At 40.0% G+C, this 22,829-nt stretch overlaps 1 protein-coding gene across 1 annotated transcript; it reads right to left on the reverse strand.

The window, feature by feature from the left end:
• Positions 1 to 8,638: 8,638 nt before the first annotated feature.
• On the reverse strand, positions 8,639 to 13,786 carry LOC109197370 (cytotoxic T-lymphocyte protein 4). The gene is made up of 5 exons (XM_019352363.2): positions 13,390 to 13,786; positions 11,540 to 11,748; positions 10,519 to 10,675; positions 10,270 to 10,424; positions 8,639 to 9,167 (listed from the first exon to the last, which is right to left on the reverse strand). The coding sequence occupies exons 1-5, from the start codon at positions 13,460 to 13,462 to the stop codon at positions 9,057 to 9,059; spliced, it is 705 nt and encodes a 234-aa protein (XP_019207908.1). The 5' UTR covers positions 13,463 to 13,786; the 3' UTR covers positions 8,639 to 9,056.
• Positions 13,787 to 22,829: the final 9,043 nt, after the last annotated feature.

Here is a 22,829-nt window from a genome sequence, read left to right on the forward strand (position 1 = left end):
ATAAAATAAAATAAACAATAAAAACAAAGGTCAATGGACCAATACGGCAAGGCCGGGATAGCCCATTTGATAAAGTAAATCCGTTGGGCATCTTTCTTGGCCTCTAGACAATACTTCTGATGGCAAAAGATCCAAACGGGACAGGCAAAAAAAAAAAAAAATTAAAAGAAGAATCAGTGAAATATCGGCTTTCAGCCCCGACAGCGTGTCTGTGTACGTGCCGTCGGCTGAGAAAGCAGACATCTCACTGATTCTGATGCGTCGGGTCGACACTTTGTGTTTACGCCTTTGTGCAGAATCTGTATACCAGCTCTCATTTACGTTTTTAGCTGTTTGGTGGCTGTTGAAATTTTGTGAGGCTAACCTGGGATTCTGCCGTTTCGGGCAAAATAGATTTATATGTAAAAATCGATTCGGGATTTTGATGAATCAATATTACATTATTCAAGCTAGTATCTATTTTTATTGGAAAATCAATCATCAAAACTCACCTCTAGAAACAGTGGACCATGACAACAACTGTTGATAGATGATCCCAGAATCATTTCCACAACAGCCAACCAAGTGTACAAGACGCTCCAGGAGGTAGACATATCCAATTCTATCATAAAGAGATGACTGCATGAAAGTAAATACAGAGTTTATTAAAGCAAAGAAGTGGAATTTTCTTGAATGGCCAAGGCAGTCACATGTCTGTCAGAGGGTACTGTCGCTGTCCCTCTGTCTTCCCTGCTGTCTCTCTCCCTCCTCCCTTCTCCTAGTGTTTGTTTTGTTTGTCTCTGCGTTCCTGCGCAGGACTCATCGCGGGTCCAAACCCCTGATTGAGCACATCTGCTATGAAGCACAACCTGTTCTTGATCACCTTGTTGTAAAAGCCGCTACTTAAGGTATTGGCTGAGGATCAGTGTTTGCTGGATCGTTAAACTGAAACAGTTCTCAATAACACTGGCTTAATCGTGTGTTTTTGCTCTACTTTCACCGTTGTGGATATTGGCCCTCTGTTTCCCTGGGCACAGGTTTTCAGAATTCCTCCCCTGGTGTGGTGAGGCTGACTCTGAGTGTGAGAGTGAGACACTTTGAATCCCTTCCCCCAGAGCACCTTTTCACATTTGTGATTGTTGGAAAGATTTTTGGTACTGTTAATAAATGTACTGATCTTCTGAGTCTGTGTCCGAGTCCACCTGGCCATTAGACGTGACAAGAACAACTTTTTAAAGTCAATTTCCAAAGCCAGCATATAAGTTCTATAATCTGGATGGCATAGTTATCAAAAATCATAGAAAAGTGCTTCGCTGTAAAAACAAAAAGAGACTGCTTCACAACTTTAAACAGAGGCTGAATTTGCTTTTTCATTTTATCTCGAAGAAAAACTGACCTCAGATACACCAGAAACCAGTACTGTAGGAGATTTGTAACCCTGATTTTGTCTGTGTGTTATAATCATCTTGCTCATGCAGACAAAAATTTTACAGACACACAAACTGTCAACAACAGGATGTGGATTAACACTGCTGAGAATAATTATTCATATCACAGTACTCAGTTTCTTTCAAAGAAAAATACTTTTTGCTGATAAAGATCATGGACACATGCACACAACTGTAGCACAGACAGCAGTGATCAGTTGCACGCTGTTTAGCAAACCATTTGTTTAACTTACACCACACTGACCAGTGGGGAGGTTTTTCTTATCAGCCCACTGTTACTGCTTTTACAGGTAAGGCAAAAGAACACAATGTTTTTCTATTTTTAACTCAAAAATGTGACACTGACAATGACCTGTGCCACATAAAAATGTACAAGGTGGAGGCTGAAAGTTCATGGGGTAAGTAATTACAAACACTGAACTGGAATAAAGGTTGATGACCAGTTGGAACAACACTTTACATGACCATCATCACAGACACCAAAATTAACAGTTGTGTTTTTAGCAATGATTTATGACAAATTCCAATTCTTTTGATTCTCATAAATATTATGTTCATTTCACGATCCCCTTGCAAATCTGATATTACATTGCCTTTTTGCATTTCTTTTTGTCTTTTTGCAAAAACTCCCCATATAGTAGCAGGATTTCTGGTATCAGATGAGATTTCCAGTAGAAAGAACCTGTTGATAAAAAAGCTCAGACTTGTTGGAGCCAGCAAAAAAGTTTAGTAACTCAGTAATTACATGTGTGCTGAGCAGGAAAGCAGCTCAAACTAAACCATGTTGGTTTCCGTCTTTGTCAGCCAGGAACAGAAATAAGATTGTGCTGTGGTCAGTGGAGGAAGTTGTGTTTCTGCTGAGGCTGCTGAAGGGCAGAATGAAATGCATGAATCTCTGGAGCCTACTCGCCCTGTGTCAACAATTCGCACAGATGGTGTCAGTACCACGAGTTCTGTTTTTTGCTAACATGTCTGCCATGGCTTATAGACGCATGTGGTCATCGGTGTGCCATGGTGAAAATAATTGTTCTGTTATTATTATTCTGTAATAGTTCTGTTATACTGTTACATGATTATAACTACTGCATATTTTAAATGTTTTATATTCAGTTGTATGTCCTGTGTCATATTCTGTAAATGATCTTTTTGGAATGGCTGTCCTGTGAGAACCACTTATCTGGAGAACAGGCAGGTGTTCATGAGCTCAAAGATGCAGGCATAAATCCTGATATTTCAGAAAATGCTATTTTGAAAATGCTGCTGAACCTGCGCCTGCTCGATTTGCGTGTTTTAATAGACCGGATGTGGTCAAAGCTGTTGCCCTCTCTGTCAAGGTCAGAGTTATTAATGACTTCTTTAAATTCCATCTTCACTATATCACACATGTTGACCATGGTGGAGAGGAGACTTATTTGTTGCAATGCTAAATCAATGAAGCTCATTTACTTGCTAATGCTTGCTGTATTTTTAAGTCGTTACTGATCTCAGAGCCTTTAAAAGGTGAGCCTGTGGCAGCTCGCCTCACACAGTAGTCTTCCATGAGCTTAAAGTCAAAGACCAGAGGTTTATCCATAAGACACATCTGCAAATCACCAGTAAAAAGCTCCTGGCCTCTCAACATACCCACTTCTAGACAGTGTTGAGGGGAGACAAACCCTACCACTCTATTTTCCCAAACCTCAACAGCTTCTTTCCAGTGCATACCTAACCAGTGATCTACTGTATAAACAGTTGTGGTCAGTAACTTACTTACATGCATCGAAGGCATGAATGCTGTGATACTCTGGGGCTTTTAATGACTAATGGAATGATTGTCACATTTACATTTTAAATAACCTTAAATTGGGAATGATTTTGGAATTCCTCATTCACACAAGGTAAACATACAGTTTAAAATACAAACACTTACTCAAATGATCTAGGTGGTGCTAAAGGATCTGTGATGCTTTTCTTTACTTGGAGCACCTTGGCCTGTGTGTATACTTTTAACATAGGTTATATCCTGCTCTGGAATGAGTGTACTGCAATCAGAAGTTCGAGTCTGCCAGAACAAATGAGTAATTATATTTTTAGGCATGTAAATACAAATACAGTGAAGGGCTAATGTTTCATTTGCTGAACACTGGTGTTGCATCTAGCTGACGGCATGGAGATACTTTCTCTCTAATAATAAAATAACAAGTAATTTTGCAGGATGTTTCACAAAAAACACAATTCAGCAACTCATCAACAACTCATCAACAACTCAACACAACGTCACAGAAAAAAGGTTATAATTGGTGATCTTTGTTTACGTCCACCTCTCCTCAGCACTTCTAGCTAGATGCTAAAACACTGTGAACCTGAGGTGGCAGCTGCACATGAATATGTCACAGTGAAGAGAAGTTAATCCAGTGTGATCCATAAATAAGTATATCTGTCACCAGAAGCAGCAGTTGGTTTCAGCCGACAAAAAACTGGCTGACCCACTTTAACCCTGAGCCTGGTTAGTAACTGCAGTCGTCTGGTTTATGGCCGAGTGTATAAGGATCTAAAGACATACCCACGAGACTCGGTGTGTTAACATGCTAATGCATTTGTGGTATAAAAACTATTCTATGGACTTCTGTTATTTTTTTCTGGGGGCATTTCAGGTTTCTTATTATTTTAGTTCCTTAAACGAAGGCGGTGATGATAATTGTTTTTCACATTGTAACATTGTTTGAGCCTTAAAACACTCAGTGAGAAAACCACTGAGTCAGGAACCTGAAAGTCACATTAGCAGCAGAAGTAGGGCAGTTCTTATCAGTTGATAAACCAAGTTACATGAGTTGCATCTCAAGTTGATTGAGTGATTTACCATCATGTTAAATAGGTTGCTGATTATTGAAATGGTTATTATTACCTGGGGCAATTCAAGCACTTCAGTAGGAACTTTACAAAAAGTAATTTTAAAGATTAAAAAAATCATTTCAAAGTAATTCCGACCCTTAAATATGACCATCTCTGCCAGCCAGATACAGCTCTTTGTAATGCGGTACCTTCTGGATTTGTTTTGTTTTTTCAGTTTTCCAGTCAGTCATTCTATCACTGTTATTCAGAAACTGTTTGACAGCAGTCATCAAAGTAGGATTAACCATGAATAACAGCTTTGGTGACAGTGGGGTGGAAAAACTCCCTTGTAACAGGAAGAAACCTCCAGGCAGTTATCTGCTGTGGCTGATTGGGGTGAGGGGAGGATCAGAAGCTGCTGAAGAGAACCAGAGATTAATAATAACTAATGATTAAATGCAGAGTGGTGTATAAACACATAGTGAGCTAAAAAGGTCAGTGAAGAAGAAGAAGCACTCGCCAGCAGCATTGACCTATTGTAGCATAAGAGAGGATTCAGGGTCACCTGATCCAGCCCAAATACATGTTTTATCAAAAGATTCCAGTTTTAATAAAGCTCTCGTTTTCATGTGCTCTATAAATTACCTATAGGCTTCTCTTGAAGAAGCTGAAGGCTTCTGCTTTTAAATACCCTTGGATGTTATAAAAGGGTGATATGGTACTACAAGGTCATTAAGATAAGATGGGGCCTGATTATTTAAGACCTTGTATGTGAGGAGCAGGATTTTGAATTCTGGATTTAACAGGAAGCCAATGAAGGGAAGCCAAAACAGGAGAAATCTGCTCTCTCTTTCTAGTCCCTGTCAGGACTCTTGCTGCAGCATTTTGGATCAGCTGAAGGCTTTTCAGGGAGTTTTAGTACTTCCTGATAATAATGAATAATATTATGGACTATAATGAATAGTCCAGCCTGGAAGTAATAAATGCATGAACTAGTTTTTCAGCGTCACTCTGAGACAGGATATTTCTAATTTTATGCAGACTGAACAAATTTAAGAAAACACACATTTGTTTGATAAATGCATTAAAGGACATCTGATCTATGTTGTATGGCATTCAATGCAATAGTAAGTCTGCATCCTCATCGACAGGCAAACCCTGAAAAACTCCATTAAAGCAGATTTTTCTTCAGACTAGTACAACAGCCTTATACGTGTGTAGTGGTGAATAACCTGTTCTCTAAAACCCTCAACTGCAAGTTGAAAAAGAGCATTATTCTATTATTTTTCTCAAAGCGCTAATTAGCAGATGGTCCTGGTAGACAAGTCTGTAGCCTACACAGGGTTAAATCCAGATCTGCTGCAGGTACTTTTTCATGGTATGATACTAATCTGTACTATCAACAAAAACAAACAGAGGAACGGTGCATGTCTCTGTGGTTTATGTCGCACAGACATGTGCACAAGACTTCCAGTAGCAACTTTTCAGCAAGTGTCAGTGGCTCTAAACTGTGAACGAACTGCAGCAAAATCTTTTCTCATCATATAAAGCTCTACTAGCACCATCTACAGTCCAAAGCACTGTATTACATGCTACCCTATCACACTCTGTAATGACAAAAAATGCTTTCTGATTTAACCATTGTGGCAACAAGTTATGTAATGAGGTGCTCAAATAAAGGTTCTGGGCTTGTTGTAGCTTCAGCAGAAAATAAATATGCTTTGCACATTTCATTTGATGTTGAGACAAAACTGAGAGAGTGTCCTTTATTTCAAAAAGTTTCATTTTCATTGTTGTTGTTGTTGTCCTTTTGGCTGCTCTGTTCAGCTGTGACCATGACAGGCCACCCAAGGATTTTAAGACCATATTTAAGGGAAAAAAACAGCAAACTTTTTACTTACTTTATACATGCAGTTTTTATGCACCAATAATTTTGAGAACCAGCAGCAGACAAACAATATTTCAGTCTTCATCCCAGTGTATAGAGGCTTGGTTCAGCTGTCAAGTGATCAGTGACGTCCGAAGCTTCAATCGGTACATTGCTGCTGCAGTATCTGATTCAGTGGTGTATACAGAAGTGACTCTTTAGTGGGATTTGTGCTGTGTTGTGGTGATTTTTGAGATCGCAAACCCATGTGGGATATACTGAGAGACATGGAGCGAGCAAGAAAGAGAGGATGTTCTGCCTATTGCTATATAAAAAACAAATAGAATAACCTTATGTATTGTTTTTATTTTAGCCCGTGATATTAAACAGAAGCTGTCATTTCAAGTTGTAGATGCAAGCTGGTCTTCACGCAAACTTTTGCTTTTGGCCACAAGATGGCACCAAAGAGGACTAACACAACACATCACTAACACAAGCTTCAGTGCTTCAGATGGCTTCATTTGGCCGTCACTACATGCTGACACTATATAAATAAAATGGAAATGAACTGAACTAAAAGAGGCAGTTTTACTGCAGTAAGAAAACACTTAAGTGATCTTAAAGGAAACCATGGCTCTGCAATGATTCAGACAATATACTGTATACACAGAAAAGGATTGGGGAGAGAGGATGTTCCTGGGGAACACTGCTGACTGATGAGACAGGGGAAGCAAAAGTGAGCACCATACACAGGGGGCAGGAGACTATCAAAATAAAACAGGAAACAGCACACACTGATACATGTGACCGGGACACAGGGACTGGACCACAGAGAAGGACAGGGAAAACCAGATGGAACACAGAGGGACCAGACAGACACATGGGGATCAGACTGACTACAACAGGAGACGCTGATGACAAGACCAGGAACAGACTGGACATGAAAGGGAACTAATGTAACTCAACAAGAACCAGCAACTAAACACTGAAGAAAAGAAAATTCAAGACAAGCTGATACAGAAAACTATTACAGAACTAGAACAGGAAAATCTCTTCAATAAAAAAGAACAAATCATAAGACTATAATCAACTCAAAAACTGGGTCAAAGACCGAGGACCATGACATATCTGCTATTCAAGCTGCCATCTCCCTGAAACAAAGTCTGTGGTATGTGTGATCGCATATATGTGAGAATGGTGCTGCACTGCTTTGCATTAAATGGTGAGTGGGTGTCATCTGTGCTACATCCTGCACACGTTGTATTTCTTGTATCTCTGCACAGGCTTATTCCTGTTAAGCTGGACTGCATCTAGACTGGGTCTAAACCAACCTGACCCTTGTGCATGTCACATTCATTCACATGTATTACTGGGGCTTCACAGGGAAAGACGTTTGTGCTGCCAACACAAATGGAATGAAAACAAGTGCAACTTCATTTGTGCTGCTCACGACACTAAACATTCATAGCCATGCAAGCAGTTTTGCAGTGAGCTAAATGCTAATGCTAGTATGCCAGTATTGTCACTGTTGTGATTCTTCTTTCAGCTGTTCCCCTTACGTGTTGGCAAAGCAAACCATCTGCCTCCAGTTTTGCTGTTCCCTAGCATCCTCCTCCATGAGCCTCCTCTGAGGTCACCCTTTTGCCCTCCTGCCTGGCAGCTCCACATTCAACATCCTTTTTCCAGTATATCCACATCTTCCACCTGCTCCTAACTCTCACTATAGATCACAATGTCACCTGGAAATATAACAGTCCCCAGAGACTCCTGCCTATACTCATCAGTCAACCATGTCATTACCACTGCATCTTAGATGGCCCCCACCTGTCACCGCTGCTGCACATGTAAGCTGTTTTCACCTTGGATCTATCATGCCCATTTTTACCTTGTTAGCCTCTTTATTACTGTTGAATCATGACCACTGACCTTAACTGAGGCAGGTGAGGCCTGGAGTTCTTTAGATGCTATTGTGGATTCTTTTGTGAAAAGAGATGAGTGAAAAAAAAGCTCCATATATCATACATATGATACATACTAAGTCAGCTGATCAAGCCCTAACTTTAAGCTGTATCAAAAAAAAAAAGTTTGAAGCCTAACCTTAAAAGTAAAGAAGGTGCCTGTCTCCCAAACCCAAACTGGGAGCTGGTTCCAGGGAAAAGGAGCCTGAACGCTGAAGGCTCTGCCTCCCATTCTACTTTAGGAACAACAACAGACGTCTGTGTCCAGAAGGGTCAGTAAGCAGGGCTCCAACACCTTCAATGAGCCATAGTTTATGCAGTGAGACACATGATAAATATGCTGTATGTGTCATTGTCTGTGCCATGTGGACGTCATCTTGTCAGTATTTATCTGTTGGCTTCTCTGTTATTTGACATAAGAGAAAAGAAATAGCCCATTTGTACACAACGAGACTTATTCTGATTCTAAAGGACTTTTAGAAAGTCCTGAAAACTATTAAAAAGTGTTTTCCAGTCTGAAAATGTCTCCTGTTGCAACAACACATATTCATATTTTTCAAATAACAAACGTACAATTTAAAGTCAAAAAACTTTATTTTGTGTTAATATCCAACATGAATACATGAATATTTGCTTTGCATTACAACAATAACAATAGTTGCAGTAAAACACAGCTATCATTGTACTCTTTTAATTATTCCAAGCATTGCATTTTAAGTTGCATTTAAGCTGTGCACAATACAAGTGATTTTACATCTAAACTCAATGGAAAATTAAAGCTACAGCTTTTTACCATAATTTGAGTTTACAAGAATGTAAACATTATTTTTTCACTTAAAAAGTAAAATGTTATTTTGGTGTTTTTCATCAGTCGTCAAAGAGGTGAAAATGATAATCCCCACCCCGCTCACTAGGTAGAAGCAATAATATTATTCTAACGCTTCTAAGCCAAAGAAAAATCTGCCCTGGACACGATAGCTCGACGATCAACGTTCACATATTACAGATGATGTTTTCACATGGAACTGAAGCTCCGTCCACCTTATGAAGCATGCCAGGCCACGGCCTCAACATTTCTCTCCTCCCTCGTTCACATTGGACAGTCTGAAAATGGAAAGCATGCAGATGTTTATGGAGTGAATAATTATCATTGCTTTCAGTGGATAGTATGCAGCAGAGCCTGACAGCTACATGGAAGGAAAAGATCACATGATTTGTCTGTGACACGAGAGGCTTATGGAAAGATTTGACCTTTAAAGGATAAAGATTTCTGTCAGCCTGACATATTGTGTTTCTGTTGTTGAACTTAAATAATCCTTTAAGCCACTAAGACTTCTACTGCAGTATATGCATGCATATATTCATGGTTAACAGCCCAAGAGTACTAATGGCATGAAGGTGTAGCTACTTTATGCCTTAACGGATAAACAGGCTAAAACACTGAGAAGTGGTTGGAAAGAAATAAGTGGGGCAAACTGAGGTCAAGAAAGGTTTCTGCAAGGTTGCTGTAAGGCTGTCAAAATGGAGAAAAAAAGCCCTACAAAGTGAAAGAGTTCTCTTTACAGTTGTTACAGTATCAACAAGAGAACAACTTTCTGGAAATCTTTAACAGGCAGCTGAGCTGGGACGGCACGTGGAGGATGCAGCATGCCACACTGAGTTTCCTGATCCTGTCCAACCACAACAATTTGTACCTTTGGCTGAAATTTTAAAACATTTTAGAAACAATTTTAGAAACATCAGTTTGTTTGTGCAGAGGGCAGAATACCCCATGGAGTGCCCGAGCACACAGGAAATGATTTTCCTAAATAGCATGGTAGAAAAAAGTTTCCATGTCTCTGAAACTGTTCTGGATGAGGGGCGAAACATCAGTGACAAGTGGCTCGCAGCTGATAAACGCATCGAGGTTTAAAAAACACAAAACTGCTTTATGGGTTTTTAACCAACCTGTGCAACTACATGGTTTAATGCCTCGTGTTTGCTCTTTCATAAGTGCAACTACAATATTCCACGTGAAAAATTAGAACCAGTTACCTTCTGTCTGCAAGGCAGTTAGCCAATTACTGATGATTTACACCACAGATTCACACTCTTAGCATCAGAAACAGTTAACTGTGTTGGAGTCAGGTTGTTCTAACACTACTAATTAGAAATAAATGCTAATCAAATTCATGATAAAGACAAAATACAATAATAATGTTCTGACCTGGAAGTAGATGATGATGATTAAGACACAAATGATTGCTATCACCAGGACAACCACCGGAACACTGACTGGTGCCGTGTTATCATCATCTTCCTCTTCTTCACCCTGGTGGTGACTTTGCCTCTGAGTTTCCTGCACGGGGCAGCTGGAGCTGTCTGTGAACAGAAAATAGGAAACGTGAGACTGAAAAAAAGATGTGCACTAAAAATTTCAGCTCTGTGGATAAACATGCCAGTGCGGTCGCCTCACCGAGGACATGAATGAGTGTGCCATTGCCAATAAGCCGCAGGTATGGTGGTGGGTAGAAGATCTGGATTTCACAGCGATACATATCTGTGTCAGTGACATTCAGTCCAGAGAGTGTCACCTCCACAGTGTCATATGTGGTCTCAGCAGTACACTGCACCTGAAATGTACAGGACATCATTGTATCTCAACACTCTGTGTACAAGTTTCACTTTTTTTATTTTGTATTTCAGTCTTATGTCTAACGTTTATGCCATTTCTAAGAGTGCAATCTTCAGTTTAATGTATTATATAATGAAGAAAAAGAATATTTATGGAGGAAAAAATATGCATTTGTAGGACGAGGTCTGGATTCTTAATGTTTGAGACCTTAAATGGTAAATGGCCTGTATTTGTATAGCACTTTACTAGTCCCTAAGGACCCCAAAGCACTTTACACTACATTCAGTCATCCACCCATTCACACACACATTCACACACTGGTGATGGCAAGCTACATTGTAGCCACAGCTGCCCTGGGGCGCACTGACAGAGGTGAGACCTTATTCACTAAAGACGTCTCATGCATGCAGTTTGCTGAGCACATGAGCCACCTTCATTTGATAACTGAGGGCAAATTAAGGGCGTAATGAAAGTGGGCTTCTTCAGTTGTGAGCCATGATATAAACATTCTTATATAATGCTTTTCCACTCTGAGGACTGAAAGCACTTTACATAACTTGCCTCATTCCCACGAGCACTGTTTTCTCTGCTTTGTAACATTCACACACTGATGGATGCATCGGAGGGCAACATGGGGTTTAGTACCTCACCCAACGATATTTGGCATGCTGACTGGAACAGAAGGAGGTGGAACCACCAACCTTCCAATTAGTAGGTGACCTGCTCTACCACCTGAATTTTTAAGCATAGCTTCCATAAAGTTTTATGTTGTGTCACTAGCAGGAAAGAACAAGTCGCAGTGGCAGATGCCTGAAGAAAACTCAACCTTAACAGGCAAAAAAAGCACAAAAAGAACAATTACCAGATCTTTTTGCTCCATACGTGTCTTTCTCTGGTCTGTGAAGTTAAGGATGGAGAAGCAGAGTTCTTGGTAGCCATGGAGGCCCTTCAGCACAGTGACTCTGGCTTCCTCAGGGTATGGGTATTTCAGGCTTTGTGGATGGATAACACACTGAATCTGTGCCACACCATTGGTGCTCACCACTCTGTAGGGCTGGGTCACTTTCGTAGCTGGCATGGGAAAAGGTATAAGTGACTATTAGTAGTAGCAATGAAGAAGCAAATACATGTCAGAAGCCACATTACTATCACCATTAAAGCTAAAACCGTTTACATATCAGAGTCCAGTTCCAATGGACTCCAGTCAAGATAAACAACAAAACCAAGGTATTCCTAAATGTAGGTTAAATCGTGTTGGAAGGTTCCCAGGTAAACATGTTTAAACTCATTTTCCATTGAGCACTCATAGAAAAAAATATATAAATCTTTTCATATAAGCCCCAGTATAACGACAAATGAACTAACACAAGAAAATAATACAATTATGGGAGCATTTCTGGTTTTTGTAAGCTTTGTATGGATTAAACAGACAGGACACAACCTTTGGAAAACTTCACAGGAGCTAAGACACCAATTTTCTTCTTTCTGAGAGCTGAGGGTAAAGTGTGGAGGAATGTTTGGAAAGGCATTCCGACTCCTCCAGTTCAAAAGTTATCAAATTTGAATTGTTGTTTCATTGGTTTTCCTCCAAGCTGAGTCGTTTCAGAGATTCTCAGAAGTTTGGCGTTGACAAACTCAATATGCATCATTTTACCTCGTCCCCTCCTCTGTTACTCCTGTGTTTGAATGTCTACCAAGCTGATAGTTAAATTCAGCACCTACCTACTGAAGGCCTGCTGAACAGTGACATTTAATATACCTGAATCATTTAGATCTTACATTAGAAATTCCATTATTTTTTTATGTTTTTCATCAGACGATGGAACGGTTCATGATGTGCTTGTTGAAAATTAATTGGAATACATTAAATTTCCTTGTCTCCTTTCCTGGCTAGCACTTTAAAAGCTAAAACCACATTACCATGCCTTATAATACAGTTAGCTAAATTCACAAGGAGCAGTAAACTTCAGAGCCACAGCAGCAAAGTGGTTCAGGTAAGGACAGCTGAACCATCTATCAAAAAGAAATATTGCTGAAGATTCACTTTATGATCACTTTTGTCATTCTGGTGGCAAAATGTCTGGATCTAAGGGTCACTCCACCTGTCAAATTAACGTCCGTTCTGTGATTACATCCTGCAAACTAAAGGTTTCAGCAGTCTTCACATGTATTTAATATATTCCATGTATGGCGTCTGAAATGATGACTTCTTTTAAATACAGAAAATACCAAGTACATGGTTCTCTCCACTTCCACCTGACACCTTAAAACCTTACATGTTATACATCACTGATGCTGGGCTTGGCAGCAGAGTTTTAAGTTTTAAGTCAACAGTAAGTCTTAAACTTGCTCATGTAGGAGCAAAGTTTGTCTACACAGCTCCACCATTAAAGCTTCCAAGCTACTTCATATGTCTGCTCATATGGAAATGTAGTTACTATGGTACATGGTCCAGTAGCTAGTCAACACATCTTTGGTGTCCCAACTAATCCTGTCAGAACTGCCCTCAGGTTCTTCTATGTGCCCCAAAGAACACAGAGCTTCATTGGCAATGGTTTTGCATGACTGTGGGCACCATTGTCTTAATCTGTGGTTAGTGGTGCTGTTTAATGTGATTCCAGTCTCATTCAATTTTCTTGTTCTTAATGAACTTAAAAATAATGTTTTTTAAAGTGTTACAAAAATCATCAGTAAAAGGCTGTTTATACTCACCGCTCCACACAGGCAGGCAGAAGCTAAGAGCTGTCAACACAATCCATCCCATCATACAGTGAGTCAGGAACATCCTACTGTATTTCACACTGCTACACAGAAAGCCACAGGCACTTAAAATGATCTTTAAGCTGGCGATCGCTCACACTGAGCAAATTTGACAGAAATACATGAAAATGAGTGAAACTCATCTTTATATTTCCTTACGGTGCTGTCATGGAAACTGTGTAGCAGCACAGGAAATGATGATGAGGTTTTGCCGGTAAGAGAGATGGCAACGTGGTTGTGGTTCTGCTGGAACACTGAGAAAAACATGAATTTCATTTTTCTATAATTTTAATGAACTAGTTTAATCTGGGTATAGCAGCATCCTCTGTCTTAATAAAATAGAAGACGCTGCTCAAAACTCAGTCCAATCTGAAACATGAAAAAACAGGGCAAAGAAAGGAAATCGTGGTAAAATATGACAGCAGTCAATTAAATTCTAAAGAAAACTTCAACATTAATAAGACAGAAAAACCAAACATGATGGTGTTTATGTTCTTTAAAGGATGTGAAGAGCGTAAGAATGTAAATGTTCCAGAACAACTACTCTTAAAAAAAAAGTAACACCTGCTGGCTCGGGAATTTTTACATCTCTTTCTACTCTATGAATAATTTAAGAGCTTTTGCATATGCTCATACAGCAAGTTGAATAAAAGCAAAATTCAGTGATTCAGTGCTTTATTCAAATATACACTAAATGTTCTATTCACTGAAGCTTTTGTGTCCGACACTAATTCCAAAATCAGATCGTTCAGGTTTTTAGAATTTTGTTGATTTTACATGAAGCGTGTGAGCGAGTCTCTGAGGCACAATCGTTGATTGAGGCTTTGGCAGGTGAATCTTGGGTGGAAACTAACGTGCACAAATGACTTGTTCATGTGGAAACTTTTGCTGGGTGAATATTTAGTTTGAATTCCTGTGACTGTTGAATTTTCCTTCCAGGTTTTAGATAACAGTGCAAAATCTGTAAAACATAAAAAACAAATCCTTACTGTTATTTTTCACTGAACCATTGTTAACATGATTTTCTGTTCATGACTCTTCCCAAGTTAATGAATATTCCCAAACACTTGTGTATTATTGCTGAATATTTGATATTTTACCTTCATATAATTTTATTGTCTTAAGTTGTAGTTTAACTTCTTTTTATACAATTATCTCCTGTTTGAAACAGCCAACAGGAAAACCGGAGGATCAAAACTGGACTTCAGATGGACCATTGTGTAGTTTCTGAAAAACAGCCCTTTTACAAGCAGCTAAAACAAAACCCCGGGGAGTGGCTCGTGAACTGGTGGCATCAAGAGGTTAATTCATCTTTATATGCTTTAGGCCACATTTGGTTTTGCTCCATTTTCCTGTTTATCTAAAACTGATGGACAAATTACAATAAAATTCACATCAACAGTTGACTCAGAGTGCTTTCTGTTTAAAAGTTAGGGACATTACAGTGTCAGAGAGAAAGCTACCATCCCCAGTGTGACATAGTGGGGGGTGTCGTGGAGTGGGGCATGTAGAGTTTAGGCAAACAAAAACAAAACAAGGCAGGATTTACGACTAACCCCAAACAAATCAGCAGAGCACTGAACTGTGTAGGGGGGTAGAGTGACTGCACAAAGCTGTGAGTGGGATGTACAGTAGAAACTGTTTTTGTTTTCCAAAACTGTGTTGCCTCATCACAGCGGGAGGGTTTTCAGCAAAAACACAGACAAACGTTGTTCTCTACTTAGCCGGGTCCATTCAGTTCCAAAATAACACCTTAGTCTAGTCCAGGTTAGCACAAGTATATATGTTATGTTTAAGTTTACTTTTTTAACCTGCTGTGACTGAAGCAGCTTGCAGAGACCAACTCTAAAACGTAATAACTCCGACTACTTTCAAGGCAAAAACAAACTGTGTCACTAATTTGGCACATTTGTTCCTGTAAAGCTTTTAAAAGACTTTTAAAACAGCATTCGATTCCTGCTTCTGTGGCACTCTGCAGTATAATGCAGTGCATGATGCAATCAGCGCCCACAAGTTCCCCACAAGTTGTATTTTAACATTATCGCTGATTTGCTATTTCTCTCTGGAATATAACAATCATTTTTGTAGTTTCATTTATGCATTCCTCTCAGGCCTGCTGCACCTAATATGCAACGATAAGGTGCAAACAGTGGAAAACAGCTAATTTTGCAAGCGCATTTTCAGATAGTTCACTGTGAAAGTGCTGATGTTGTGACATTCGGTGTCCTGACGTCACATCTGTGTTTTGCCTGGAAACACTCTGTGGGGTTAAACCCCGTTTTTTACAAAGCTGACTGAAGTTACAGTCAGCACTACAGTCACCCGGAAAATGGTGGTGGTTTATTTCTGCTGCTGTCATTGTTTCAGGACGGTTTACTATGAAGCGCATGCATGTAATGAGAAGCCGTCAGCCCCGCATGTGCGAAAAGCTATTGAAAGGAGATGGTTTCACTGTTTAGTTTTGCAAAGCGTCTTTAAAAAGCCCAAAGTTGCAAAAGCACGTGCTCGTCTGATGTACCTACTTTACACAGGGTATACGAGAGTAACGATCTATATCAACAACTCTGTGCTCAGCTTCAGTAGATTGTGTTGATGCAGCAATTGTAACATGAAGCACATGCAAAACTAGCTTAATGAAAAACAAGTCACCAGCCATGTCATCAACTGTCGAAAGCAGTTTAACAGCTGCAAAATCATATTTGGTTACATTTATCCAGTTTTTAGTTGAAATGCACAAACGTCTCAGTGATATAAATAATGAACAGAAAACATCCTCCTGTCGAACCTGCAGCTCTCCTCAGGCCCAAAACTGACATTTGAGACATGGCTGAGTTCTGCCTGAAGCTCCACACTTGCACTTTGCAGCATCTCTGACTGCAACCTTTAAGGGTTAAACCGTTCTCTTACATTACAAATGTAAAAACGTGTTAGCAGCTCAGTCTGTTCCAGTGCTTCCTCTAAAAAGAAAATTAGTTTTTGTTATTCAGAATCTACAGCTGCCATTTGAAAAGAACACAGAGTGCATTAGACTGATTTTGGCATGCATATATTTCTACTACTTTAGATAAGATTATACACTTCTCCATCACTATACTTTCTGTTTTATCTTAAACACATATTTGAGTGATATGGTGATGCACTGCTTATCATGACAGCAATATGAATCCAGAGTACAGTGTGCATGTTGCTGTTGGTGAGTTTAAATTGATCATGGGTGTGAGGGTGGAGGACTTCTGTATGATTATGCAGGTAATGTAGCTTGTTTTAAGTGCTTTGAGAGGTAAGTAGAAAATTGATGTCAATAAGTGGGTCTATCCCTGCCCTTCCATCATAAGACATGTGACTGTTTTGTTTCCGGGTTTTTTTTGGGGGGGGGGGTTTGTAGAGTTTGTTAACGACAAAATTTAACTGGTTCCAAACAAAAGAGCGTACCCAGGCCTCTCTGCCTTCAGCTCTCCACAGCTTTAAATCTTGTGTTCATTTTCACCAATGTGAAAATGATACCTCAAAGTATGCAGTTGCTTTCTCCCTTTTTGTCTTTGATTCCTGCCACTATAGTTATACTTACATCTATAATATTTGCTCTTTTTGTACTGTGATATGTTTGCATGATTGCACATGAGCGATTTAGAACAGTTTGCACCAAATACAAAAGTGCAGAACTGCTTTAAATGTAAGATAAGATAAGATGAGATGAGATAAGATAAGATGAGATAAGATAAGAAGAACTTTATTTATCCCGAGGGAAAATCTTTTGTCATACACACGCTCAATGCAGCAAGAGAGACAGAGGAACAGAGGAATAAGATATACAACATATACAATAAGAATAGTAGTATACAGTAATATACAGTAGGATAGTGCAAAATATAATATCAAATAACTCTCACAAAGTAACAATATAACTATATCCTGAAAACTAAATAACTTAACTATCAGTGCAGGTGATTCTAAAAAGTGAAAGTATTGTGCAATTGAATAAAAGAGAGTAGCAGCGTGTGATGGGGAGATGAAACAAACATTCGATGAAATACTGTTGGGTGATGTTGCAGGAGTGCTGGGAGTGGTGCACTGGTGCACAACAACCCTGAAGAGGATAGCTGTTAATTGTACAATGGCTTTGAGTTCAATAGCAACACGGAGCAACACAGTGCTGCCTCTTGTTGTTTCCTGGTGGCTGATTTGTTTTCCTTAAATGAAGCTGTGACTCTGATGGAGACAGTCTGTGAGCCAGATCCAAGGCTCAGGCCGGTTGTTGCTCATCTGTCTTTATCTACTGAGTGTGCCAAAGAGTGTTTTAGACTTCAACCCATCAGCATCATTGAGTTACTTTACTTATTAAATAGATGTCTGCAATGAGAGAGAGAAATTCTAAATTACTGTACATAACCGTTTTTAGGTGAGACCCGTGGAATATGAAGATGGGGAAGATGTTTTTATAGGTTCCCGTTATATGCCAAGCAGCCCTGTTTACAGAACTCAGTAAAGTTCTTTTAGAGCCTTATAGAGAATGTAAAATATAATTATCTGATGATGATGATGATGATGATAATAATAATAATAACATTATTATGTGGATTTTATTGGCCTTAATAATAAGGAACAGAGGGAAGACGTGGGAGCTCCACACACCGACCAAACATAAGAGCCAACATCAGCTCAGCAAATATTTCACATGAACCCAGAGCTATAGCTATCTAACCACGTAACACTGTGGCTATATCTTTTATATATTCTGTCTTTCCCAAACATAATGAAAATTAAATGGTTTACGACAAGGCAAGAACAGTTTTTCATCTCAATATGCCTGTGACCCAGTTAGAGCCGCCTCCGTGCTGTGGAAGACTGATTTCAAAAGTATGAATCAAATTTTCGATTCTCTCTTTGCGACTTCAGTTGACGTTATGAGAACTTGGGAAACTAAAAATGGATCCAAAAAGATGTGAAACTGCTTTATTTTCAGTGAAATTAGAACTTTTGATTCCTTTATGACAGAAAAAAGTTCTCGTATAACAGTCTGTGTGTAATGCATCCTTGTATTGCAGCTTGTATTGGAGGGGAAACATAAAAGCAAGAGACAACATAATAATTGTTACTCATGATTATGACTGTATTGAACTGTATGTCTCACAAGCTGTTTTAAAGATCAGTCTTCTGAGAGCACTTCTTGTGTTCTAATGTTACTGAGTGCTTGCTAACTTCAGGTTATCTGATTTCTCATAAACCTGGGAATAATTGGAAAGTTGGATGAATCCTAAACATTTAAAAATACTGACTTGTTCACCTGTTAGAAACAGCTGAAACTAAGCTGCACTGTGATTGTTGTTGACAAACATTGCACAGCATGTTTGTCCTACGATGGCCTTTTGAAACTGGCTCTGCACACTCATACTTGTCAATCACAAGCCAGTCCCAGCCTAAAGCCTGCTCTGACATTTGTGATTATTATTTACAAAGCAGACATCCTGTTGTACTCCACAGAGATCATGACCTTATCAGGAGTGTCTTTTCTTGAAGCTAAGGGTAATTTTTTTGACAGAAGTAAGAAATCTGGGTCACTTTTGAAAGGGTCACCCCCTGCTGGCTCTTGGAAAGAATGCAGGCTTAAGGTCTTCTAGTTCAAGTCTTTGTGTGCCTGTGTCTACTGTATCTGTGTTTCACGTTTGCCGTGTGTCCCTTTGTTGTTCTGTAAAACACTTCAGGTAAACTGGTGCATTGCTAAGTTAGACATTTAAAGCCTAAATGTAATAATTACTTCAGATTTTCTTTGAATGAGATACTGGATCTGTGCATGTGTTCAAGGTTTCTGGATGTCTCTAAATAATGTTTTAAAGTAAATGCTATTCAAAGTTTATACTGGACAGTAAGTGCAGGCTATGCTGGGTAGTATGCAGTCTATCATGATAAACTATAGTGCTGTGAAGAATTCGACCCTTTCTCAGTGCTGAAAGTTTGATTAAACAAATTTTAACATTAGACAAGGATTGTCAAATAAATACAATACTCTTCTTTGAAATTCAGCCACACTGAAGGACTTTTAGACATGAACCCTACCAGGGCCGGTTCCCCCGCTCAGGTCTCACCTGTCACATTCATATGAAAAACTGTGTCAGTTTTACAACAGATGCAAGAAACACAGTCTTTCCAAAATGTTCAGCTTTTGTCTTGTCGATCTACAGAATGTTTTCTCTGAAGTCTTGGAGATGATGAAGATGTTTCTCTGCAGCCTTTGTGGGGGTTTTTTAGCTCATCCAGAGCCCTGGAGTAAGTCCCAGTAGTGTCAGAGGGGGTTTGAGGTCATCACATGGTTTTAAAGATAACAGTTGGCAATTAGATTGTGTGAATACGCAGTTTGGGTAATTAGTAATCATAAAGTAATAATCTGTATACCACAGTGAGGTACATGAAGTTAAATTTTTGTATATTTATTCATAAGTCAAATATTCACGAATTAGTTTTAAGACTGCTGCCCTCTGCACATATTCCAGACTTTTCCTAAAGTTTCCTAACAATACTTGCTAATCAACAACAGTCAGATCCAAATATTTATTACTACATATCGATAGAACAGAATAAATATTTTCCATCTGCCCCAGTTTTTCTTCAGTGTTAGGATAACTCTGTTTGTGTTTCAGGAGGGACACAGTGTGACTCACAGGTGACTATCAGTGACAACAGCATACCAGTTTAGTGCACCAGCATCAGTGCACTGTCTCTATGAAAACAGTGAGACTGGACACAAGTGCAGTGACAGAGTTCACAGTTCTTTCTTGGAGGCTAAGCTAGTGGCAGGTAGGTCTCTGAGGCCGCCTCTGAAACCCGAGGCACACAAACTCAGTCACACTGACATGAGAGAGCGACAGAGGGGAGGGGGGGTAGAGGAGAGAGAAAGGGCGAGGGTCCTGTAGGACTGTGACACACTGCACACTTAATCACTAAAACAAAACAACTTTTCGTCTACTTTTTGTGAAACACAGTCAGAAATGTCTCTGTTTTGTATGCAAACAAATCTGCTTTCTAAATTGGAACACAGGCTCTGTTATAACACATTCCTGCCCAACATGTCAGCTTCCTTCTTGATATACAGCAGCAAGGCACCTTTGTGGTTTAAATGGGTGTTTAAACCTTGGAGCATGTTTTGGTCCATTCACCTATAAATACATTTGTTTTGTGTGTTTTTGAATGTTATCGAGTACCTCATTGATTGTAATTGTCTAATGATGAAGAGTATGTCACAGTTTCCTTTGTTGTCCACAGCGTCCACTGTGGCAGGTGTCCTGCACAGGGATGTTTGGCTCACTCAGACGTTACACATGTAAGTCGGCCCACTAACACCAAAGAAAGATTATAAGATGATGATGAGTGGATTTTATTAGCCAGTACGCTCTGGAAAATACCTTTTGAAGTGTGTCATCGGTCATTATGGATTGGTATAAATAATATACAGTAATACTGCCAAGATGTTGTTGATCTCACATCTCTTGGGTCTGGGTGCCGTTTCCCCCTCTGGGGGCGAGGGTACCTGGACCCGGGGCATAGAGTATGTTTGGGGAGTATGATTGTGTGTACATGTCTATGTATGTCTGTCCCTACGTTGGGTGAGTGCTGAGTGTTTGTATATGTGTGCATGAGGGTGGGAAAGCATGTTTTTGTCTGTGTGTGCCTGTTTGTCTGTGTCTATATGTCAGGTCGGGTCTTAGACTCCACCTCCCTGGGTACTCCCAGGCCCTCCAAGTGTGGAGGCCTATCTCCCCTCACCACACTCCCTGCTGGTGGCTGATGCCCTCAGGGGTTGGTGCATTGGTGGTTCTTGGTGTCCGGGGCTGGGCGCTCAGGTATGCACCGGCTCACTCCCGGTGGCTACTTGGCGGGGCCCGATGCCTGTCGCTCGGTCAGGCCTCTTCCGGGGCAAAGGGGCCCTCGGGCCTCCGGCCTCGGGGCCTGCAACTCGGTTCACTCTGGCACAGCTGGCTGCCGGCAGAGCCGGCGGGCACGCCGGTGCAGCCCCCTCTGGCTTCTGCTCCGTGGCTACTGGGTGACCCCCTCGTCTGGGGATCTCCTCAGCCCTTCCCAGGAAGGTGGCACGGATGCCCCTCCGGTGGTGCTCCTTGGGCTCTCGCACTCTGGGTCCTTTGGATGTCTGGAGCCTGGATCTCCTCCATGCCTGCTTCATGCCCTGGGGGACGGGGCTATGGGCCTCCACACCCTCTAGCAGACCGTTACATGGGAAAACCTTTTGTATACAAGCGCGTTGATCCACACAGGTGTGCACACGGGTGTTCACTGTTCGTAGACATAAACTACACCTTTCTTAGCTGCTACTTCAAAGCACATTGTGTGCTGTCTGTCCTGCGTGCTGCACAACAACTTTCAATATTTAGTATTTACTGCTGTTCACACTCAGCTAGATTAACGTGATGGTGTTGTGTTTAGTATGTTGCTTTGTTTTTGTTTGGTTTTTTTTGCTTGTCTTCTCTTCTTTTTCTCTCAACAGGTGATCCAGGAGATTTTTTTTTTCTTTCTCTTTCTCTTTGTCTTTGTAAGTGCCCTTTCTCACTGTCCCTTTTCCCTTCTGTTTTTCTTTTCCTTCCTCTCTTTCTTTCTCCCTTTCCTATCCCCCAGTCATGTCTGTCCCATCTGTAACAACTGAAAATAAAATAAATAATAACAACAAAGTTTGATCAAATGGACCAATACGGCAATGCCATGATGATCCATTTGGCAAAATAAATCCATTTGGTATCCTTGTTGGTCTTCAGACAACAATTCTGACGGCTAAAGAACCAAATGGGACAGACAAAAAAAAAAAAAAAAAAAAAAAAAGATGTTGATGAATATGATACTATTTTTTCAAAGCTGACTATTTGCTGCCTTTTTACTCTCAGTTCTGTCTGAACCTATTCTAACAGCCACATGTAACAAGACTCTGAACATATTACAGTGTTAATTTGATCATATTCCCAGTAGATACACTGAGATAGGCTGATAAACTACATCCCATAATGTCACTAACGTTCAACACCATCTAACCAAGTTATCTGTAAATAAACAAATGTACAAAGTCAGCTCACATTCACTTAAGTATGCCGATATAACACAGTCTTGTTTTTTTAACACCTCACATTTAAAAAATACATCTCAGACTTCTGTCTGTCGTATCTCTATGACACGGTTAGCGTTTGTTGCTAACTTTCGAGTGAAACTAGTGTGAAAACTCCATGAAGCGTCATTGTTGTAAAAACATGACCCGGCTGACTAACTCAAGGGCTCTGAGCTCATCATGACGTGTAGATAATTTTGGACGTATCCATCTTTAATCATTTATAATAAAAATATGTTTTATGAAATTCAAAATAAATGCTATAAATCTTCCCTGGTGTTCTCAGAGCTTT

Source organism: Oreochromis niloticus, linkage group LG16 (assembly GCF_001858045.2).
Source record: "Oreochromis niloticus isolate F11D_XX linkage group LG16, O_niloticus_UMD_NMBU, whole genome shotgun sequence".
NCBI lineage: Eukaryota > Metazoa > Chordata > Actinopteri > Cichliformes > Cichlidae > Oreochromis > Oreochromis niloticus.

Excerpts from the sequence above, each read along its gene's own strand:
- LOC109197370 (XM_019352363.2), bottom strand. The coding sequence starts at position 13,462 with ATGTTCCTGACTCACTGTATGATGGGATGGATTGTGTTGACAGCTCTT. Across the intron at positions 11,749-13,389 it reads CTGCCTGCCTGTGTGGAGCG|CTACGAAAGTGACCCAGCCC; the intron begins GTGAGTATAAAC and ends TTCCCATGCCAG. Across the intron at positions 10,425-10,518 it reads CACACTCATTCATGTCCTCG|ACAGCTCCAGCTGCCCCGTG; the intron begins GTGAGGCGACCG and ends TTCTGTTCACAG.